General features: G+C 38.0%; 1 protein-coding gene across 5 annotated transcripts in view; it reads left to right on the forward strand.

The window, feature by feature from the left end:
- The window catches only part of DDX10 (DEAD-box helicase 10), a 283,882-nt gene that overhangs the window by 49,544 nt on the left and 213,055 nt on the right, over positions 1 to 21,283 (forward strand). For all 5 annotated transcript variants that reach the window (XM_035264462.3, XM_078339398.1, XM_035264461.3 and 2 more), the window contains 2 exons: positions 1,713 to 1,801; positions 5,165 to 5,636. In XM_035264462.3, the coding sequence (XP_035120353.3) occupies positions 1,713 to 1,801; positions 5,165 to 5,636 (561 nt within the window). The remainder of the gene's footprint in view (positions 1 to 1,712; positions 1,802 to 5,164; positions 5,637 to 21,283) is intronic.

The raw sequence follows: 21,283 nt of genomic DNA on the forward strand, positions 1-21,283 counted from the left end.
TTTTTTTTTTTTTTTTTTTTTGAGACAGAGTCTTGCTCTGTAGCCCAAGCTGGAGTGCAGTGGCACAATCTTGGCTCTCTACAACCTTCGCCACTTGGGCTCAAGTGATTCTTGTGCCTCAGCTTCCTGAGTAGCTGGAACTACAGGTGTGAGCCATCACCATGCCTCACTAATTTTTTGTATTTTAGTAGAGAAGGGTTTCACCATGTTGCCCAGAGTGGTCTGGAACTCCTGAGCTCAGGTGATCCGCCCGCCTTGGCCTCCCAAAGTGCTGGGATTACAGGTGTGAGCCACTACTACGCCCGGCCAGTCAAGCTTATTTAAAATTTTGAAAAATATTTTTATATATAGATTGGGAAAATCATCTTTAGTTTTGTCAAAGACATATGGAAAGTCCTCTTAAATAAGATGTTTTGGATGCACAGTGGCCTGATTTCTAATACTTGATGATTTTATTAACTTTTTATTTCTTTAGTGAAGTTGCTGTAACTCCTGATTGTACTTTCTTGATTGTGAGATTAATATCTTCCCACATTAGATTAAAGGAGGTCATTCAGTTATCTATCAGAAAATATGAAACATTGGAAAGATGTTGTTTCACTGGTTTGTGCATACAACAGATGAGTCTTCTAGAACACAGACTATAGAAAAGCACGTTGAAATAAATGATGTGATTTATTGGCTGTCACGCATGGTTTAGCAGAATGGCTAACTGTGTGGCCAGCAGCGGCAAGCTATCTAGTTTCATGGAAGTGATTTTCTAGGTTTTGATTCTAATCTGGATAGAACAAAAGTGATAAGCAACTGAGGCGATTGCTTGTGGATGATTGTAGTGAAAAAATTATCTTTAAACTGGTGCTAGCTAAAATGTGAAGTTTAGGAAGTATGGAAACAGTAACTAAATATACTTGACAAAAGTCAACTTAAAAATAAAAAATTACCTAGGCATGTTTTATCATCTGTTTATTTGACAACCTGACAAAGGATCAGGACCCTGTTTATATTCTGGTTTGTGTAACTCTAGTATGAAGATAGTTTTTTTTTTTTTTTTTTTAAACAGAAACAGAAAATATTCCAAGTTAATGATGAATTACTTGAAATCATAAAAAGGAAAAGCTTTAGCAATAAAGCTTTTACTGTCATGATTTTATTAAATTTCAATATGTCAGATTTTATGTAATTAGAAAAACTTATCTTTTGACCCAATAATAAAAAATATTATCAATAACTAGCATTTATTACTGTAATTTAGAAAATGTGCTAGGTATCTATGTGCATTTAAAAAATTGTATTCTCATAACTCTAGTATCTCATTTTAGATAGATGAGGATATTGACACGTAGAGAAACAAGAAATTTCCTCTGGGAGTAAGATTTTGAGCTCTGAATAGATTCCAAATCTATATTATTCTAAAGCCTATATTTTCCTCAATGTGTACCTTATCGTAACGGAATTATACTAACTTTAAAGTGGCTTTTTGGAAAGATGATATTCTCTGTTAGGTTGGCTTGATGAAATCAAATGCAAAGTTTTTTCTAATATTGCAGTTCTAAAAGGTATGTTTTCATGTGTGTATGGAATGGAGACATACTGAACTATTTTGTGGTGTTTCAGTACTATTGAATTTTTCTCATTGGTTAATTTTCTTCTATTTTGGTCTAAACTCACTTTTAATTTCTATTTATTGTACTTTTCAACCTCTTAATTGACAGTGTTTCGTCTCCTATATACGATCGGTATATCTGATGAAGAATAAAGAAGTATTTGATGTGAGCAAGTTACCTATACCTGAATTTGCCCTGTAAGTATCCCTAATATAGTTGTCATAGTGAATCCTCAAAGTTAGAGGGAATGAATGAATGAATGAATGAATGAATTTAGAAATGGGGTCTTGCTCTGTTGTTCAGGTTGGTCTCGAACTTCTGGGCTCAAGCAATCCACCCACGTCAGCTTCCTGGAGTGCTGGGATTACAGGCGTAAGCCACCATGTGTGGCCAGAGGGAATTTGTTTGAAATCTGTTCTCTGAGATTTTTAGTTTAAACTACTCTGTCTTAAGTGAAAAGAATCTGTTTGTTAAAGATCTGCAGTGAAAAGATGAAATCAACTTGGTAGAAAATGAGTTCAGTTCTTGTTTTCAGGGAGCGGTTTATTATTTGAAAGTATGAATTCCTTAGAGTGACATTGGCTCTTTCATATCGTTTGATTTTAAAGGAGATGGAGAGCAACCAATAAGCATTCTTTAAAATCTCTAAATGTCTAAGTTTTCTCTTGTTCTCTGAAACCCTTGCCTGGATTGCCATAGACATTTTATGCTTTGGATATGTGTCTCTTTGCTGGTTCTTCTTGTTAGGTTGCTTACTGCCTGAATGAATATGCCTTCTGTCTTGGTGTTTCTTATAGGTACTCATGGTTACCATGGCAGGATGTCCGTTTTTAGTAACTGAGGTTACTATTGTATGAAACAGAATGGTTGGTTTTGTTTTGGCTTAGTATTTGAGGGATTTTTTTGGGGGAGGAGACAAAGTCTTTCTCTGTCACCCAGGCCAGAGTGCAGAGGAGTGATCATGGCTCACTGCATCCTTGACCTCCTGGGCTTAGATGGTCCTCCTGTCTCAGCCCCCTGAGTAGCTGGGACTGCAGGTGTATGCTACCATGCCTGGCTAGTTTTCTGCATTTTTTGTAGAGACAGGCTTTCACCATGTTGCCCAGGCTGGTTTCAAACTCCTGGGTTCAAGTGATCCTCCCTGCCTCAGCCTTCCAAAGTGCTGACATAGGTGTGAACCACTGCACCTGACCGGGTTTTGTTTTTTAACCTTTTGACTTATAAATGAGGAATGTTTATTCTTCAGTGGGATCCTACCTGTGGGAATGGTAAAAACACTAACAAAATCTTATAGAAGCACCCTTGAGATAATCATACTTTGAATATCAGCATGAAATTTCCCAGACCATGGTGAAATATGTGATTACAAGGCAAGGTTGGTTGGTTTGGCTTGTTCTTAGGCATTTGAGTGCCTTTACCTTTAAACTGAGTCTAACTACAGCATGTATCTGAGTGAGCTGCTGTTTTCTATTCTTTGTTAGGTTATATGTTTACCATAACAGGTCAGTTGTTACTTTTTTTTTTGAGATGGAGTTTCACGCTTGTTGCCCAGGCTGGAGTGCAATGGCGTGATCTCGGCTCACCTCAACCTCCGCCTCCTGTGTTCCGGCAATTCTCCTGCCTCAGCCTCCTGAGTAGCTGGGATTACAGGCATGTGCTACCATGCTCAGCTAATTTTTTGTATTTTTAATAGAGACGGGGTTTCACCATGTTGACCAGGATGGTCTTGATCTCTTGACCTCGTGATCCACCCGCCTCGTCCTCCCAAAGTGCTGGGATTACAGGCGTGAGCCACCGCGCCCGGCCAGTTGTTACATTTTTGAGTCTTTTAAATTGCTTTATAGCAGTCTAGGGCTGCTGACTTTCCCGTTGAGTGACAGGTGGAAAACCATGTGCCATGGATAACACGTTCCTTGCTCATGTTTATATACCAGTTCCTAGTTTTATTATTTCTGAATATGATCTGTGGCTTAGGCTATTAGCTGACTTTTGGCTCCCTGGGAATTTTTATCCTGGTTTTCTGATTTGACTTATGTGGGATATTAGCAGACAGGAAAGGCCCAGGTCTTTAACACTGTAAGCCATATTTACGGAAGAATTTGGTGCAATAGGTTCCAGGACATTTTATCTGTTGGTAGTTGAAGACTTTTGCTTTTTGTGATGCTTAGAGAAGACAGAAAATTAACTTGAGAACAAATTTTAGTATAATTGAATTTGGTATTTTAATTTTTGTAGACATTTAGCTGTGTAGTTTCCTTGAGGTATGCAGTTTCCTTTAGAAGCCTTTGATACCTAAAGCAGTGCTTTGTGTATAAGATATATTAGAGGCTTTAAAAGTTTTACTAAGCACACATGTTTTGAATAGCTAATACGTGCAGGTCATTGTATTAGATGTTAAATTGCAGGTATATAATATATACTGCTACCTTCAGGAAACTCACTTTTAGTAGCTGAAGGAGACATAACAATGTTAGTGTAATACATTGAGAGAAATGCTCTGGATGAGTTTGTGATTCTTACCCTAACGGTGGTGGTGGGGATGACATCAAGTTCTCATTAATTGCCTATATGCCAGGCACTAGTTTTAAGCACAAGAACATCTATCAACTAGTTTGTTCTTACAACAACCCTGTGAGGTGGGTACTCTTAGCATCCTGTTTTGCACATGGAAAAGCTCTGGTATAGAAAGATTAAACCATGAGTTCTAACAGCAAGTGACAGCCAGATTCTGAACCTCAGCAGGCTTATTTCTGAATCCATGCTTCTCAACATTACGTCTCTCAGTTTCTTTGAACCATGTCAGATAGGAAAAGAGCAGTGGATCCATGTTATGATGTTACTGTTTATTCAGAGCAGTCCTTGTTTTTAGATTTCCAGTTGATCAGTGAGAACTTAGTGAAAGCTATTAGCAATGATCCAAGCTGGGAAAGATATAATAATATTAACTTGAATCTTGACCTTAGATGGAGTAAATAAGATTTTTTTTTTCTTTTTGGCGTTTGGTTTATAAAATATATTTTTACAGCAGTGATTGTGCCATATTCTGTTTCAGGATGGGACATGGGGACCACATTCCAGTTCTTTTTCTGTAGAGAAATGTATTTTGTCCTTTCATGATTATGTCTCCTCAGGTTTATTTAGTACTTAATGTTTTATGAAGTAATTTCATGTAGTTAGTTAATTGGATCATTACAGCAACTGTGAGATAGGCCTGGCAGGTACTTCCCCGTGTTATGAGGAAGCTGAAACTGAGAGAGTTGAATTGGAAATTGGCAGGTCTGGTACTTGGACTGTTATCTTGTTTCTGGTCCAGTGCTCTTTAGCTTATTCCATGTTATCCTCTTAAAGAAAAAACGGTGTCTAAATTGTTTTCTGACAGGTGTTCAGTGCATTTTGCCTTACTTTTTGGATCAGCTAATCTGTTAGTATCGAGTTGTATCTCACAGGAATGTTTTCTTTAAAAAAGCTGTAGAAATCTCTGCTCTTGAGAAACTTGTATGGCACCTATAAACATATCATTGATGTTGAGAAAACTCTTACCACATTTTTCCATATTTAAGGTCTCTTGGTCTCGCTGTGGCACCACACATAAGATTTCTTCAGAAAATGCAGAAGCAACCCACCAAAGAATTGGCAATCAGCCAAGCTAATAAAGTCATTGAGCCGCGGGCTCCCTCCCTCACCAATGACGAAGTGGAAGAATTTAGAGCCTACTTCAGTGAGAAAATGTCCATCCTTCAGAAAGGTGGACAAAGACTTGAAGGGAGAGAGCACAGACAGGCTAACGATACTAGTGATGAAGAACAGGAAGAGGAGGAGGAGGAAGAAGAAGAAGAAGAAATGGAAGAGAAACTGGCAAAAGTAAAGGGATCTCAACCTCCATCTCTTCCTAACACTAGTGAGGCACAGAAGATCGAGGACGTTCCTACGCAGTTCCTGGACAGAGATGATGAGGAAGATGATGTTGATTTCTTGAAGGTGAAGCGGCACAATGTGTTTGGATTGGACCTTAAAGAGGAGAAAACATTACAGGTAAGTCTACTCCTAATGGAGGGTCTTCTATTACATTGCCTCACTATGTGCTTGTTGTTGCCTTTTGGGGACTGATGGAAGTGAAAACTAAGAGAAACTTAGGCTGACTTTCTTTGCAATGAACTCTTCCTCCTTTCCTCCATATTTAAACACAGAATAAGTGCCAGTGAATTTTTTTAGTATTCATAACTTTGAGAACTCTAAGAGGTTAACAACTTTAATCTTATTTAATGCTTTTCTGATGCTGTGTTTAAAAGTCGCCAAAGTCTGATTATGTCTCAGAGGAAGGCGATGAAGCCCCTTGGTTTATGGCATGAGGATCCTTCATTATAATTCCTCTACTGCTTCTGATTGATTAAATTATAAGGAACAGTTGTCATTATTTAAATCTTTCTAAACATAAGTTTTACTCTTAATGCAACATTTGTTTATGGGAACCAAGCCAGTATCTTAAATAGTAAGTGAACAGTTTTTTTAAAGTCTGCTTCCAAATGTTTATGACAAATTTTCATATAGATCCTTTGTTTTTCTGTAGCCTTCTTCTAGAAGGAACAAAAGAAATAATCCGTTTATGTAAAGCACTTGTTTTCCAGGGTGCTTTTGCAGGTGCACAGTAAATGTATTTCTCCTTCTCTCTTACTCCCCTTCCTACTTCCTATGTCTTTATTCTTGATCATCTTTTAAAAAGGGAATTGAATAAAAGTGAAGCTTGATTCTTACTCTGTATACAGTGTTGAGTAAAATTCCGAGACTCACAGTAGGAAATACATAATACATTTTGATGCGAAACTTAGAAATGTGTTTAAGTAACGGAAGATTAAAAAACCTAGAAGATGTACTTATTGAACACTTAATATGTGTTCTGTGTTAGGCATTTTCTAAACATGTTCTCATTTAGTGTTTGAAATACCTTCAGAAGTAGTTACTATTACCTCATTATACAGGTGATGGGAAAAAAAATAACTGGCACAGAGACAATGTAATACTGTAGTGAGGCACAGAAGCAGTACATGGCAAAGCTGGAACTTGAAGACAGGTATTCTCACTTGAATACTCATGCTCGTGTTCAGTAATGCTGTACTGTCTCACCCTGCTTCAAATTAGATCACCTTAAGTCTGCAGTTAAGACTCAGTTTATCAATGAACTAAACAGAAAGTTAGATTTTTGCTTTAAATAATTTAGCCACTGTATTAACTATTATGTTTACTGCTTTCTAAGAAATATGACATAACCAAAGCATTAAATTGAAAAGGAATGATATAATTTTATAATACCATGAATTGTTCACGTAAGTAGGACGTGTCTAAGTACTCATAGGTCACCGGGCATTAGAAAAATGTATGTAGCAAAACAACTTTTTAAACTTCAAAAAGAGTTTTACTGTGTATCAGTTATCTAAACTAACTTTTTATTTATTTATTTATTTTTTTAAATTTTTTATTGGATTATAGGTTTTGGGGTACATGAGCAGAGCATGCAAGACAGTTGCGTAGGTACACACATGGCAGTGTGCTTTGCTTTTCTTCTCCCCTTCATCCACATTTGGCATTTCTCCCCAGGCTATCCCTCCCCACCTCCCCCTCCCACTGGCCCTCCCCTTTTCCCCCCAATAGACCCCAGTGTTTAGTACTCCCCTTTCTGTGTCCATGTGTTCTCATTTTTCATCACCCACCTATGAGTGAGAATATGCGGTGTTTCATTTTCTGTTCTTGTGTCAGTTTGCTGAGGATGATGTTCTCCAGATTCATCCATGTCCCTACAAATGACACAAACTCATCATTTCTGATTGCTGCATAATATTCCATGGTGTATATGTGCCACATTTTTCCAATCCAGTCTATTATCAATGGGCATTTGGGTTGATTCCAGGTCTTTGCTATTGTAAACAGTGCTGCAATGAACATTCGTGTACATGTGTCCTTATAGTAGAACGACTTATAGTCTTTTGGATATATACCCAGTAATGGGATTGCTGGGTCAAATGGAATTTCTATTTCTAAGGCCTTGAGGAATCGCCACACTGTCTTCCACAATGGTTGAACTAATTTACACTCCCACCAACAGTGTAAAAGTGTTCCTTTTTCTCCACATCCTCTCCAGCATCTGTTGTCTCCAGATTTTTTAATGATCGCCATTCTAACTGGCGTGAGATGGTATCTCAATGTGGTTTTGATTTGCATCTCTCTGATGACCAGTGACGATGAGCATTTTTTCATATGATTGTTGGCCTCATATATGTCTTCTTTCGTAAAGTATCTGTTCATATCCTTTGCCCACTTTTGAATGGGCTTGTTTGTTTTTTTTCCTGTAAATCTGCTTGAGTTGTTTGTAAATTCTGGATATCAGCCCTTTGTCAGATGGGTAGACTGCGAAAATTTTTTCCCATTCTGTTGGTTGCTGATCCACTCTAGTGACTGTTTCTTTTGCCGTGCAGAAGCTGTGGAGTTTCATTAGGTCCCATTTGTCTATTTTGGCTTTTGTTGCCAATGCTCTTGGTGTTTTGTTCATGAAGTCCTTGCCTACTCCTATGTCCTGGATAGTTTTGCCTAGATTTCCTTCTAGGGTTTTTATGGTGCCAGGTCTTATGTTTAAGTCTTTAATCCATCTGGAGTTAATTTTAGTGTAAGGTGTCAGGAAGGGGTCCAGTTTCTGCTTTCTGCACATGGCTAGCCAGTTTTCCCAACACCATTTGTTAAACATGGAATCCTTGCCCCATTGCTTGTTTTTGTCAGGTTTATCAAAGATTGTATAGTTGTATGTATGTTGTGTTGCCTCCGGTGCCTCTGTTTTGTTCCATTGGTCTATATCTCTGTTTTGGTACCAGTACCATGCTGTTTTGATTACTGTAGCCTTGTAGTATAGTTTGAAATCCGGTAGTGTGATGCCCCCCGCTGTGTTCTTTTTGCTTAGAATTGACTTGGCTATGCGGGCTCTCTTTTGGTTCCATATGAAGTTCATGGTGGTTTTTTCCAGTTCTGTGAAGAAAGTCAATGGTAGCTTGATGGGGATAGCGTTGATTCTGTAAATTACTTTGGGCAGTATAGCCATTTTCACGATATTAATTCTTCCTAACCATGAACATGGAATGTTTCTCCATCTGTTTGTGTCCTCTCTGATTTCGTTGAGCAGTGGTTTGTAGTTCTCCTTGAAGAGGTCCCTTACGTTCCTTGTGAGTTGTATTCCAAGGTATTTTATTCTTTTTGTAGCAATTGCGAATGGCAGTTCGCTCTTGATTTGGCTTTCTTTAAGTCTGTTATTGGTGTAGACGAATGCTTGTGATTTTTGCACATTGATTTTATATCCTGAGACTTTGCTGAAGTTGTTTATCAGTTTCAGGAGTTTTTGGGCTGAGGCGATGGGGTCTTCTGGGTATACTATCATGTCGTCTGCAAATAGAGACAATTTGGCTTCCACCTTTCCTATTTGAATACCCTTTATTTCTTTTTCTTGCCTGATTGCTCTGGCTAGAACTTCCAGTACTATATTGAATAGGAGTGGTGAGAGAGGGCATCCTTGTCTAGTACCAGATTTCAAAGGGAATGCTTCCAGTTTTTGCCCATTCAGTATGATATTGGCTGTTGGTTTGTCATAAATAGCTTTTATTACTTTGAGATACGTTCCATCGATACCGAGTTTATTGAGGGTTTTTAGCATAAAGGGCTGTTGAATTTTGTCAAATGCCTTCTCTGCGTCAATTGAGATAATCATGTGGTTTTTGTTTTTGGTTCTGTTTATGTGGTGAATTACGTTGATAGACTTGCGTATGTTGTAAACTAACTTTTTAATGTATACAGTCTGAGTTTTGACAAATGTATGGTGTTATGTAATCACTGCCACAGTTAGAATAGAATCAGTGTCATCACTCCAAAACATGTCTTGCTCCCTTTCTAATTACTTTACCCTTCACTTATCCTCTGGCAACCACTGATCTGATTTCTACCCCGGTAGTGTTGCATTTCTCAGAACGATATAGAAGGAGGATAATAAAATATTGAGCCTTTTGTGTCTGGCTTCTTTCATTTAGCTTAATGTTACTGCGTGTACCAGTAGTTTGCTCCTTTTAATTGCTGAGTAGTATTTCATTGTATGGATGTACCACAGGTTTTCTTAAGTTTTAAATTGGCATTGGTTGTTTCCATTTTTTGGTGGTAATGACAAAAGTCATTAAAAACATACACATTTTTTATGTAGATAATTTTCTCATTTCTCAGGGAAACAAATGGGGTTATTTTCTAGGAATAAGGTTACTGGGAACATAAATCTGTGAGTCTATCAACTTGATATATATTTTCCTAAAATTGCTTTGGCTGTTTTTAGACCATTGCATTTTCATATAAGTTTCTGAATCAGCTACTTTGTATAAAAAGCCTGCTAATGACTTCACTGAGGTTGCATTGAATCTATAAATCTAACTGGACAGAACTGACATTGTACAATACCTTTTTATTTAGGCCTTACTTAGTGTCTTTTTAGCATTGCTTTATAACTTTAAGTGCACATATTTGAGTCATCTCTTACTATTTGATATTTTTTAATGCTATTATAAATGGTATTTTTAAAATTTCAATTTTCAATTCTTTGTTGCCAGTACATAGAAATAGTGTGTTTTTATAGACTGATCATTCTAAACTGACCTATTAGTTCTTGTGGCTTTTTGGGAGTTGCTTGGGATTTTCTTTTGTAGCTGATTATGAGGTTTGTGAATAAGGATGGTTTCATTTCTTCTTTATCATCTGTGTGCCTTATATTATTTCTTTTTTCTTTTTCTTTTGCTTGATTATACTGACTAGAATCTGTAGAATAGAAGTGGTTAAGAGTAGCTGTTGCTGTGTTGTTCCTGATCGTACCGAGGGGGAAGCATTCAGTCTTTTACCATTACATCTGATGCTAGCTGTAGGTTTTTTTGTAAATACCTATGACATTGAGAAGCTTCCATCTATTCCTAGCTGGTTTAGTGTTTTTATGATGAAATGAATTGTGATGTGTCAGATACTTTTCTGTAACCATTAAGAAAATCATGAAGGTGATTGTGTGGTGGTTTTTAGCCTGTTGATTATGGTGTATTGATTTCCCCCTGCCACATGTTGAATCAAATGTAAGTTCCTTTGAGAAACTCCGTTTAAGCAAGATTTCTTTATATTATAGGATTCTATTTGCTTATATTTTTGTTAAGGATCTTTCTGTTTCAGGGGATATTGGTTTGCAGGTTTTTGTGTGTGTGTGTGTGTGTGTGTGTGTGTGTGTGATGACTTGACTGGGAATGTGATACATTTTGAAAGCTTTTTATATGTTTTGCCAGCCTAGAGGTCATGTTCATTTTCCTATTAGCTTTATATGTTAATTTCCATTTGTTCACACTATCACTGAATATTCACAGGTTTGTACTGTTTTGAAAATGAGTAAGAAGTACTGTCTTGTTTGACTCTTTGATTCCAATATGAATATTAATAATATTTTATATTAACATTCTTTAGAAAGTTATGATTTCTTTCTTAATCTGTGTATATATTGCTTATATGTATTTTTCCCTGTTATAGTACTAGTCTCTTTCCTGTTGATTTGTAAGATGTCCTCAAACAGTAAAGTTGTCTCTGGCTTTTAACTTTCCTTTATGTCCCCTCTCATACAAAATTGTTCATTTGCCTGCCTTCTCTACTTGATTGCAAATTCCTTGAAATACTGCCTTTTTTTAACTCAAGTAAAAATACTCAGAATTTTATTGCAATATGAAGAAATTCAGAATTGTATTGTCACTTTAAACAGGAGGGTTCTTGATTTATTTTCTATATTAGAAATCAATTAATAGCTAATAAAAAAAATCCATTACACCCATGATCAAAACAGTAAAAATTCACATTTTGTTTTTTTAAAAAATGTTACCTACTAAGGTACAATTTCCTTACCTAACATCAGTATCTAAGTTTTCTTGTTTGGACGTTTATACCTTCAAATATAGATGACACATTAAGTCTTTTTAGTCATTCCTAGAAAGGACACATAGGAAATATATGTGAAGAGATCAACAATTTCATCCTTCAACTTTAGCATTTTTATTTAACAATTACATTTTCATTTTATGTGTGACAAGGGCATGGTTAAAGATGAGTGAAAACATGACCCTTATGGATACATTTTAGTAAATGCAAATTTCAGTAAAATTGGAAAAAATGGTTCTAGAAAAATGAAATAAAACAAAAAGCACACACAGTATACAAGCTCATTTGAAAATTATTCTTAGATTCAATAGACATGAACTTACTTTGGCAAATTGCTGTAAAAATTTCAGGCCGGGTACGGTGGCTCAAGCCTGTAATCCCAGCACTTTTGGCTGCCGAGGCGGATGGATCACGGGGTCAAGAGATCGAGACCATCCTGGTCAACATGGTGAAACCCCGTCTCTACTAAAAATACAAAAAATTAGCTGGGCATGGTGGCGCGTGCCTGTAGTCCCAGCTACTCAGGAGGCTGAGGCAGGAGAATTGCCTGAACCCAGGAGGCGGAGGTTGCGGTGAGCCGAGATGGCGCCATTGCACTCCAGCCTGGGTAACAAGAGCGAAACTCCGTCTCAAAAAAAAAAAAGAATTTCAAATGCTCATTCTAACAAAACAACAACATGCCCTTTTCCCAACTTGTTTCTTTCCTCTCATTCCTGTGCAGACTTAGTGTTTCTCACATCCAGGGCACCAGAGATGATCTTCTGCCAAGGTCGAGTGCTCTGTTCTCGAGGGGCAGGGTGGGGTTCTCTCCGAGAGTGGTTTCAAGAAAAACCTCCTGTAAAACACCCTTGTACTCAGATTACAAAATGCTTTTGGTGGAAAATCTCTAGTAAAACACAGAAAATTATAAAGACAAATAAAAATAACCTATAATTCCACCACCTGGGGATAACGACTGTCTTTAAGTATGAATATACACATTTGTTCATTTTTCTTTTTTTAGAAATAAGATCTTAGTCTGTCACAGGCTGGAAGGCAGTGGCATGATCGTGGGTCACTGTAGGCCCAAGCTCCCAGGCCTGAGTGTTCCTTCTTCCCTAGCCTCCTGACTAGCTAGGACTACAAGTGTATGCTACCATGCCTGGCTAATTTTTAAAAATTTTTTTATAGAGATGGGGTTTTGCTGTATTGCCCAGGATGGTCTCAAACTCCTGGCCCTAAGTGATCCTCTCACCTTGGCCTCCCAAAGTACTGAGATTACGTATGGACACTAAGCCACTGTGCTCTGCTCATATACCCATTTTGAAAGAAATGAGATGCTCTTAGGTATATATATTTCCCCATGTCATTAAAGTGTCTTTGCAAATATTTTTAGCGGTTGCGTAATATGCCATTAACCTTTATTTAACCGTCCCCTCCTGTTGCGTACTTAGGCTCATATCCTCCTTTTTAATCTCCATTTAAAGAGTTGTACTAATTGGCAGGTTTCTTTTCTCCTTCCTGTTGACTACTCTCACCAGCATAACCTGGAACTGATTCTACAGTTCAAAAATGCAAGATAGGAATCTGGTCCTTATCTCATGTAAACACTTACTTTACAATAATTGTTTCAAAAATTTTACCCCCAAATGATTACTGAGCTACACATATTAGGGCAGAAGATGACCAGGTCTTTTTGGGTTACTGAGAAGGTTCTAAGAGGGCCCCAGTGACACTACGTAATACCTCCTGCTGCAGCTCTTTCGAAATTCCTCCAGGCCATATTCCGATCTGCTCATCTACATCCAGAGAGGTTTTACCACATCACAGCTTGCCCCGGGCCTGATAAACTGTCAGTCCCTGAGGAGTGATTGATTAACCCACATTTCAGTAACTACCATAAAATATGATCTGCATCCACTCAGCGGCATTGTCTCCCAAGTGCCCTTGATGCAGGGAGCAGGAATCAGCCTCTGCTTGTGACAGTGCAACTCTACCGAGCAAGTATCTTTTTCTCAGAGTGAAGAAAATGAAACAAGGAAGAACAAAAGAAATTGTTGCAAGCCTTTCTTCCCTCCATTAAACAGATAATGCCTGTTGGAGGTTTTACTTTGTACTTAAGAATAACTCACTTGTTAATAATGTACATCAGGCCAGGCATAGTGACTCACACCTGTAATCTCCCCGAGGTGGCAGGACCACTGGAGCTCAGGAGTCCAGGGCTACAGCAAGCCATGGCTGAATCACAACACTCCAGCCTGAGCAACAGAGAGAGACCTTGTCTCTAAAACAAACAACATAATGTACATCCGACAGAAGATTTGGTCTGCAAATTCTTTAATAACATCTCTTGTGACCATCAGAATATCTTCCCGATGAATATTTTGAACATGTGGAAACATTCTTCTAAAGTCTCTTTGTTACCCTTGTCAATCAGTTTCATCTGATCGTGGATTTTAAGATCTGGATTTTGGACTATTTCTTCATGGTATTAGAACTAATGGATCAATTCAAGTGGGCATGAAGTTCCACTTTTGGCAATTCAGAGTAAAACTTCTCTTCCATGGCTGATGCTCTTCTGCCGTCATCATGATTTCACCGGAAACAATAGTCCTTCTCCACTCTTATTTTTGGTATGAACAATAGGATGAGCTTTCAGTCAGTAAACTGTGGTCCTGAATTTCCTTCATATTGCTTTACTTCTGTACATTTTGATAAGCTGTATGTGTAGCTCTGGGTTCAGCTTTACCTCTTAGAGATTTCTCAACTGCGAGGACCTAGATAGGTTTTCCCTTATGACCAAAAGCCTTGTAGAAATGTGACAACTCTCGGTCCCCTAACACATGTCTCAGTGGTAGGGAGCTGTCTTTCTGTGAAAACATACTCCAGGGCAGTCAAACAAAAGGAAAATACTGCCTTACTGCTCAGTGTGTGTTCAGGGCCGGGTACAATGACTAATCCAAATTTTCAAATGTTTCATAAATGAGGGAGAGAATTAACTGAATTTCTTATTCCCTCACTTTGGTTTTGTTTGCTATGACTTGTATAGATCTCATAGGTAGAGTTTATTTTTGGAAAACCTGTCTTTTGTGAAGTTCACCTCATTGATTTATGATTCAGAAGGTATTGTTGAACTTTCTATAAATGTGAGCATAAAAAATTGACTTGACTCTGAATGATATACTTATATAGGCTGAGCTTTATAATTTAATTTAGATAGTAAATGGTAGTATGTATAGTGTTGTAAAATTCAGTTTACTAAGACTGCATTTGCATTATACTATAAGAAGTTCTATCTTTACACATGTACCTGCATTTTTTTTTACTGCAATAAATTAAAATATTATTGCATGTCTGTTGAATAAGAGGAACATTTTGGGGCAGTTGATAGGATTTTAGACCCTAAACAAGGATTGTTTTGCAGTTTCTTCCTGTACATTCCCTATTACTGTGCACAAACAATAAAGTTCTTGGTTCTCCAATTGAAATAGAAAGGCTAATTGCCTTTTCTTTTGTTTTGAGACAGAGTCTTGCTCTGTCACCCAGGTTGGAGTGCAGTGGCCAATCCTGGCTCAGTGCAACCTCTGCCTCCCAGGCTCAAGCGATTCTCCTGCCTCAGCCTCTGGAGTAGCTGAGATTACAGGTGTGTGCCATCACGGTCAGCTAATTTTTGTATTTTTCGTAGAGACGGGGTTTCACCATGTTGGCCAGGCTGGTCCGGAATTGCTGACCTCAGGTGATCTGCCCCCCTCAGCCTCTCAAAGTGCTGGGATTACAGCCATGAGCCACGTGCCCGGCCCCTGCCTCCACAACCTTTTTTTTTTTTTAACTACCTCACCTAATCTTGTTAACTTTACCTTTTATCTACTTTAGGATTTTTAAAATTAATGCTTATTTGCAGTCATATTAGCATCTTTGGATTCTTTTCCACGTTTTTAAGGAAGTTGGTTTTGAATGTGACTCTGCATCCATGATCTCAATTGGCTTTTCTTTTTCTTTTTTTTGAGACAGGGTCTTGCTCTGTCACCCAGACAGGAGTGCAGTGGTGTGATCAAGGCTCAAGCAGCCTTGACTTTATGGGCTCAAGTGATCCCGAATGGCTGGGCTCAAACCATCCTCCTGCCCCAGTCTCCCAAAGTTCTGGGATTATAGGCATGAGTCCCTACACCCAGCCTGGCTTTCCATTTTATCCTTTACTTTTGCATTTTATATTTTAGTGCATCCTTCAGTCACTGGAGGCTACTTTTTCCTTTATTACTTATTTTTAAGGATAGAGCAGACATAGAACAATCAAACCATACATAGGATGGGAAAGAATACTATCATGTGCACATATAAATGAGTGTGTTTCCTGTGGGAAGATAATCAGACACTGCTGACTTTGTTGAAATTTTTGTTGCTCATGTTTTGGAGTTGTCTTTGTAGATACCATACCAGACACAGAGGTGGACTGGTTTTGTCACTCATAGCTTATCGTCTTTATCTTGAATTTCTTTTTCTTCATTTTTTGTCTCTCAGGAAAAAGGAGATTTGTCCAAGAACCAAATTGAAACTTGGAGCCAGTGGGAACCCATTAGCTTGTAGATTTTATGTAATATGTCTAATAATCATATCATTATAATTAAGACCATAATTATTTATTTGGCATTTTACCATATACTGAGCACTTACTGCATAAGTTCTCATTTTTCCTCATGACAGGAAAGGTAGCTATTATTTAAAATTAAGGAGGAGGAAAGGAAGGCTTTTAAGTGACTTGTCCAAGGTCACAGTGGTGGTTGGCAGTGAAACCTATTTGTGATGCTAAGTCACATTTTCTCTCTCTCCAGTCGTGCCTACCATTATTTGTGTGTAGTTTGCTTTCTGTAATTGGGTGATGTCAGTGTAATTGACAGTACTGTAAATAATTTTGGGCTACTCATCGTGTGCACACACTCGGAGTATAAAATGAATGTTTGCCTTTAGACTTTAGCGTAGATGGAGAAGAGAGGTGTTGAGTGCCAGCTGCAAGCACGGCCTTCTGGAATGCTGCCTTGTCACATTCCTTTTCTGTTTGGTGAGATCAGCGCAGTGAAGGACAACGAGAATTTTTTTTTAGCAGTGGGGAGGGTGCCACAAGTGATGAAGCAATAAAAGATGTGCAGGAGAGAGTACAGGAGGAGTTATCAGGCACAAAGGCAGAAAGAGGTGGCATGTTGACCTCCCACCATAGGGAAGAGCCTTGTTTTGGCTAATTGTCTTGTTGGGTATTGAGAAAGTTGACCTCCGGGGAGGTGGTGTTAGAAAAGAGCATGAACATATCATTAAAATGATTAAATTAAAATATACTTTTGGAATATTTATTTCCTTAAATGTGAGAATGAAATCTCTAAGCATATGCTTGCTTTCTTCTTCAATTTAAACCTTTTTAGAAATGAGCCTGGGTAGATTCCATTTTAGGTCAACAAATGTCCCTTTAAAGTTTTCTTAACAGTAAACATAGGTCAGTTTTAATTAAGATTTGAATGATACCCATAGAGTATTCTTTGTACCTTAGAATTGATTCCAGATCCTGTTTACATTGATTGAGCCCCACTTGTTTTTTTTAGTAGCTTTTTCTTCCTTTTTTTTTTTTTTTTTTAAGTACTGTAAGAACTCACTGTTGGTGTTAAAACATAGATTACCTAACTTTGAAGCTTATGAGTATACTCTTATAAAAATATTCCAAGATCCAAATAAAGATTCTGCTATGTGGGAGCTAGGATTTTTCTATTTCTTGTCTCTTTACTTTCTCTCTCTCTCTTTTTTCCATTTTTCTTTTTTCTCCTTTCAGCAGCAACTTACCTTATAGATGCCAGGGACTGTGTTAGGTACTTAATGACTTTTAGAAGCTTTAACTATGTGTTTGCAAAATAAGTACTGGAAAATGATTAACATCTATCAACTTTTTATACCTTACCATGCATTTTGACTATCATATCTCGTTCATTTAAATTCTCACCACAGCTTGCGCTGTTGCCGTCATTTTGCAAGTTCAGAGACAGGCTTTGACAGGTTCAGTTGTTTGCCTGCCTGATGTTCCATGGTTAGTTAAGTGCTAGAGCTAGAGTCTGTACTTGGGCCCCTCTGACTTGCCTCGGTATGATTGTTCTTGCTTTGAGTCCCGTCATTTCTACATTTAGTGATGGCTTCTAGTGTTCCATTTTTACTTCCCACTTGCACTGCCATTCTGCTCCCGGATTCTTACTACCTCGTTCTTGGCTGGTGGGATAAGCTTCGTAATTGGTTCTCAGTGTTCTTCTGAGTCATCTTCCTGTGAACCTTGGTCAAATTAGTATTTTTTTCAAGTGGTTTACCCTCCACACTCAGTTTTGTAAGCTAGCCCCTACCCTGTTGTCCTGCCAGTCCATTCTTCCCAGTTTCCACTTAAAAAGTGAAGGATTCCTTCCTGGATTATTTTCTTCCCACTCCAGCATTTCACATCTTTGGAGATTCAGTGCTTATCTTGTCTCTTCTTTGAGGCCATCCTCTACTTCTTCAACCCACTGACCTCTGGGTTCCGGTGTCTGTTTCGCTAGTATTTCTTTTCTTGACATTTCATAATGTAGCCACGTGACTCTTAATTTTTATTTCTGTCATACCTGGTAATTTGTGTTCAGGGACCTTATATAATGTTCAGTTATATATAAAAACAGAAGGAAGAGCTCTAAGGTCAAGACTACTCTACTCTGAATTTTTGGTATTGTGAGGTGAAACAGTGGTAGGCTGATCTCATGTGTTGCCTGGCTGAAATAGGGTTTGGTATATATGTTCTTTTGTCTTACAGGTGTCTTTTCTGCTTTTTGTATCCTGTGCTTAATTCTTTTGTGGTAATCTAAGCTTCGTTCCAGTTCCAAAGGAGTAGTTATTGTGTGACTTGAAGCTTAGATGCATATATTGAGTTGCTTTATATGTTGCTTTTATATATATTTTTCCTATTGAGTTTGTATGCAGATGACTTCCTGAGGATGTAAATTTTCAGTGGAAAGCTTAAAGCTGGTTTGGGCTTGATGTTTATTCTGTAACATGCTGGCTCATTATATTGAATATTGACTTGTTTTCCTTCATTTCCTTCTTTTATACAATACTCAATATTTATAGCATCTGCTGACTAATAAATTTCCAAATCTACTTTTGCGGTTGAAGTTTCAACAGCTACTTTTACAGGGTGTATTTATCTTGGTTTTAAGGTGGTTATACAGGTAATGAAAGAAATGTGAAATAGGACAGGCTATTCTTGAAGGCCATATGATTGCCCTTGAAATTGATTGTTATATGAATGGAAATAAGGAGTTTTCAAATTCATAAACAGGTGCTTGTTTATATAGCTCTAACTAATACAACTGCACAACACTGCTAATATGCCAGATGGGTTTCCAGAAATGCTGTTCATAAGACCACTTTTTAAGTCTCTGAGCAGTCAGTGTGTGTACCAGTACCTGAGCTTGTTAATGGGACTTGTGATGCTACTGGATTCCACTTTCACATTTCTTTTCACCACTTTTAAATTGTCCAAATAAATTTTTGTTTTGACTTTGTTCTTTTCAATGCACATTTTGACACACAGCTTCAAGTCTAAGGCCACAGCTGAGGCTTGCGGCAGGTGGAATTAAACCACTTCTGCTTTGATGCAAAGCTTTGTTCTTTACCAGAAAGTGTACATTGTAGGTGAAATGCTGGCTTATTAAGTGAAGGCTTCATGAGGTTTTTAGAAAAATTCATTCAGCAAGTATTTGCACACCTGCTATGTGCTAGGCATTAACTGTTAGCAAAACCAACACTATTCCCCTGTGCATTACTGGGGACGGCGGACAAAAAAATGAATGTGTGTGCTATGGTAGAGGCAAGATGAAGCAGTGTAAGGGAGATACAAGTTCAGGGAAGGCAGGTGGCATGCTGTGGTTCCAAACAGAATGGTCAGAGGTGGTCACCCTGGAGGGTGTCTAAGGCACTCTTCTGTCATTGCTAGATTATGACCTTTAGAGGTTTTAAGCGTCGAGATTATTGTTCCTCCTCCCCCATAGGTAATTTGAAATGAAAACAGTATGAAACTTGAAAACAGAAAGTCCTGAAGTTATTTCTCCACGATGGCTACTTCACTGCTTTTATTGAAATAAATTATTTCAAGAACATTAAAAAAAAGTATTCCAGCTTTACTGGTTCTCTGAGCTTTGCTAATTCTCTGAGGAACTTGCAATTGGTTAGTAGAACACTGAGAGCCAGGCACTCCAGGGACCAGGGGAAGGTCATTCAGACCCTCTTGGAGGCTGGTGCTCGTACTAAGTTAAGTGGGAACAGGGATGTCTGTGTATTAGGAAATGCCGAGTGTTCAGTGAAAGTAAAGTGTAATATAAACTTATTTATAAAGTATTAAGATTAGCATGCATATTTCATGATGATTTAAATGTTAAGTCTTTAGGGCAGAGTTTCCCAAGCCATCTTTGCTGAAAGACTAATGTTTTAATTTTGAAGAAATCACAGACCAATGACTTTATAAAATGTGAACCCCTATTTGCTTCCCTAGTACCTTTTTTTTTTTTTTTAACCTTTTTGCTTCTTCCTTTGTCTCTCTCTAGGTTGGATTGTTTTATCTTTCAATAACAAAACCTCATTCTGTATTCCTTCATTTGTTTCTTCTGCTTATGAGCTATACAGTTATACAGTGTTGTGGGGTGTTCGTGTCATAATGAGTATTTAATGGAAATATACTGTTAGTCACGGAATACATTTTGCAGTTTCTCTATACCCCTCTGTCTGCCTCTTGGGTTACTATGGATGAACAAGATTTGGCCCTATAGGTGATACTACCAAAGTTGAAATATGAGAGTTCCTTGGTTTGTTTCGGTATCGGGCTCTGTTACGGTTTGAATGTGTCGCCTCCAAAATTCGAATGTTGTCGATGGGATAATATTAAGAGATGGGGGCTGTAAGAGTTGATTAGATCAGAGGGCTCCTTCCTCCTTAATGGGATTAAGACCCTTATAAAAAGACTTCGTGTAGTGTTCTTCCAGCTTGCTCTCCAGCTTCACCTTGTTCTTCTGCCATGTGAGAACACAGTCTTTTTTTCTTGCCCTCTGCCTTAGGCCCTGTGAGGATGCAGTGAGAAGGCTCATATCAGATGCCAAATACTGGTGCCTGGCCTTGGACTTCCCAGCCTCCAGAACTGTGTGAAATTTCTCTTCTTTATGACTTATACAGTTTCAGGTATTGCGTTATAGCAGCACAAAGCAGACTAAGACAGGTTCTCTAGTTGAATTGTCCACCCTCTACCCTGAAAGGGAAGGAAGATTAAGAAGAAGAATTAGTATCTAGGCTTCTGCAGGCACATTGTCTATATGATGAAGTGTGCAGTAGGATGAATCTCTTAGCACATCTTCCTTTTATTCTTCGTTCTCTGCAGTGTCTTTCACGTGTTAGGCACTTAATGCTTGTTTGTAGCATGAAATCCTTTTCTTCAAATGAGCCTCTTCCATGGCACTCACTGACAGCACTTCCATCCCTGGTATCAAAATAAAATAAGGGAAAAACTGTAGTTCTTCGTCAACACATTATTATTAGAAATGTCTATGATTTCTGTTTCAATAAACCAAATGTTTAAAACTTATTTTTTGAGTCAGTATTGTTTTGCCATAGTACAAAAAAGTCTATCTCTATTAAGCAGGTAGCGGGTCATCAATCTCTGGACATGTTCCCCTCCAGAAGACTGTTGCTGT

The sequence above is a fragment of the Callithrix jacchus genome, chromosome 10, assembly GCF_049354715.1.
Source record: "Callithrix jacchus isolate 240 chromosome 10, calJac240_pri, whole genome shotgun sequence".
NCBI classification, from domain to species: domain Eukaryota; kingdom Metazoa; phylum Chordata; class Mammalia; order Primates; family Cebidae; genus Callithrix; species Callithrix jacchus.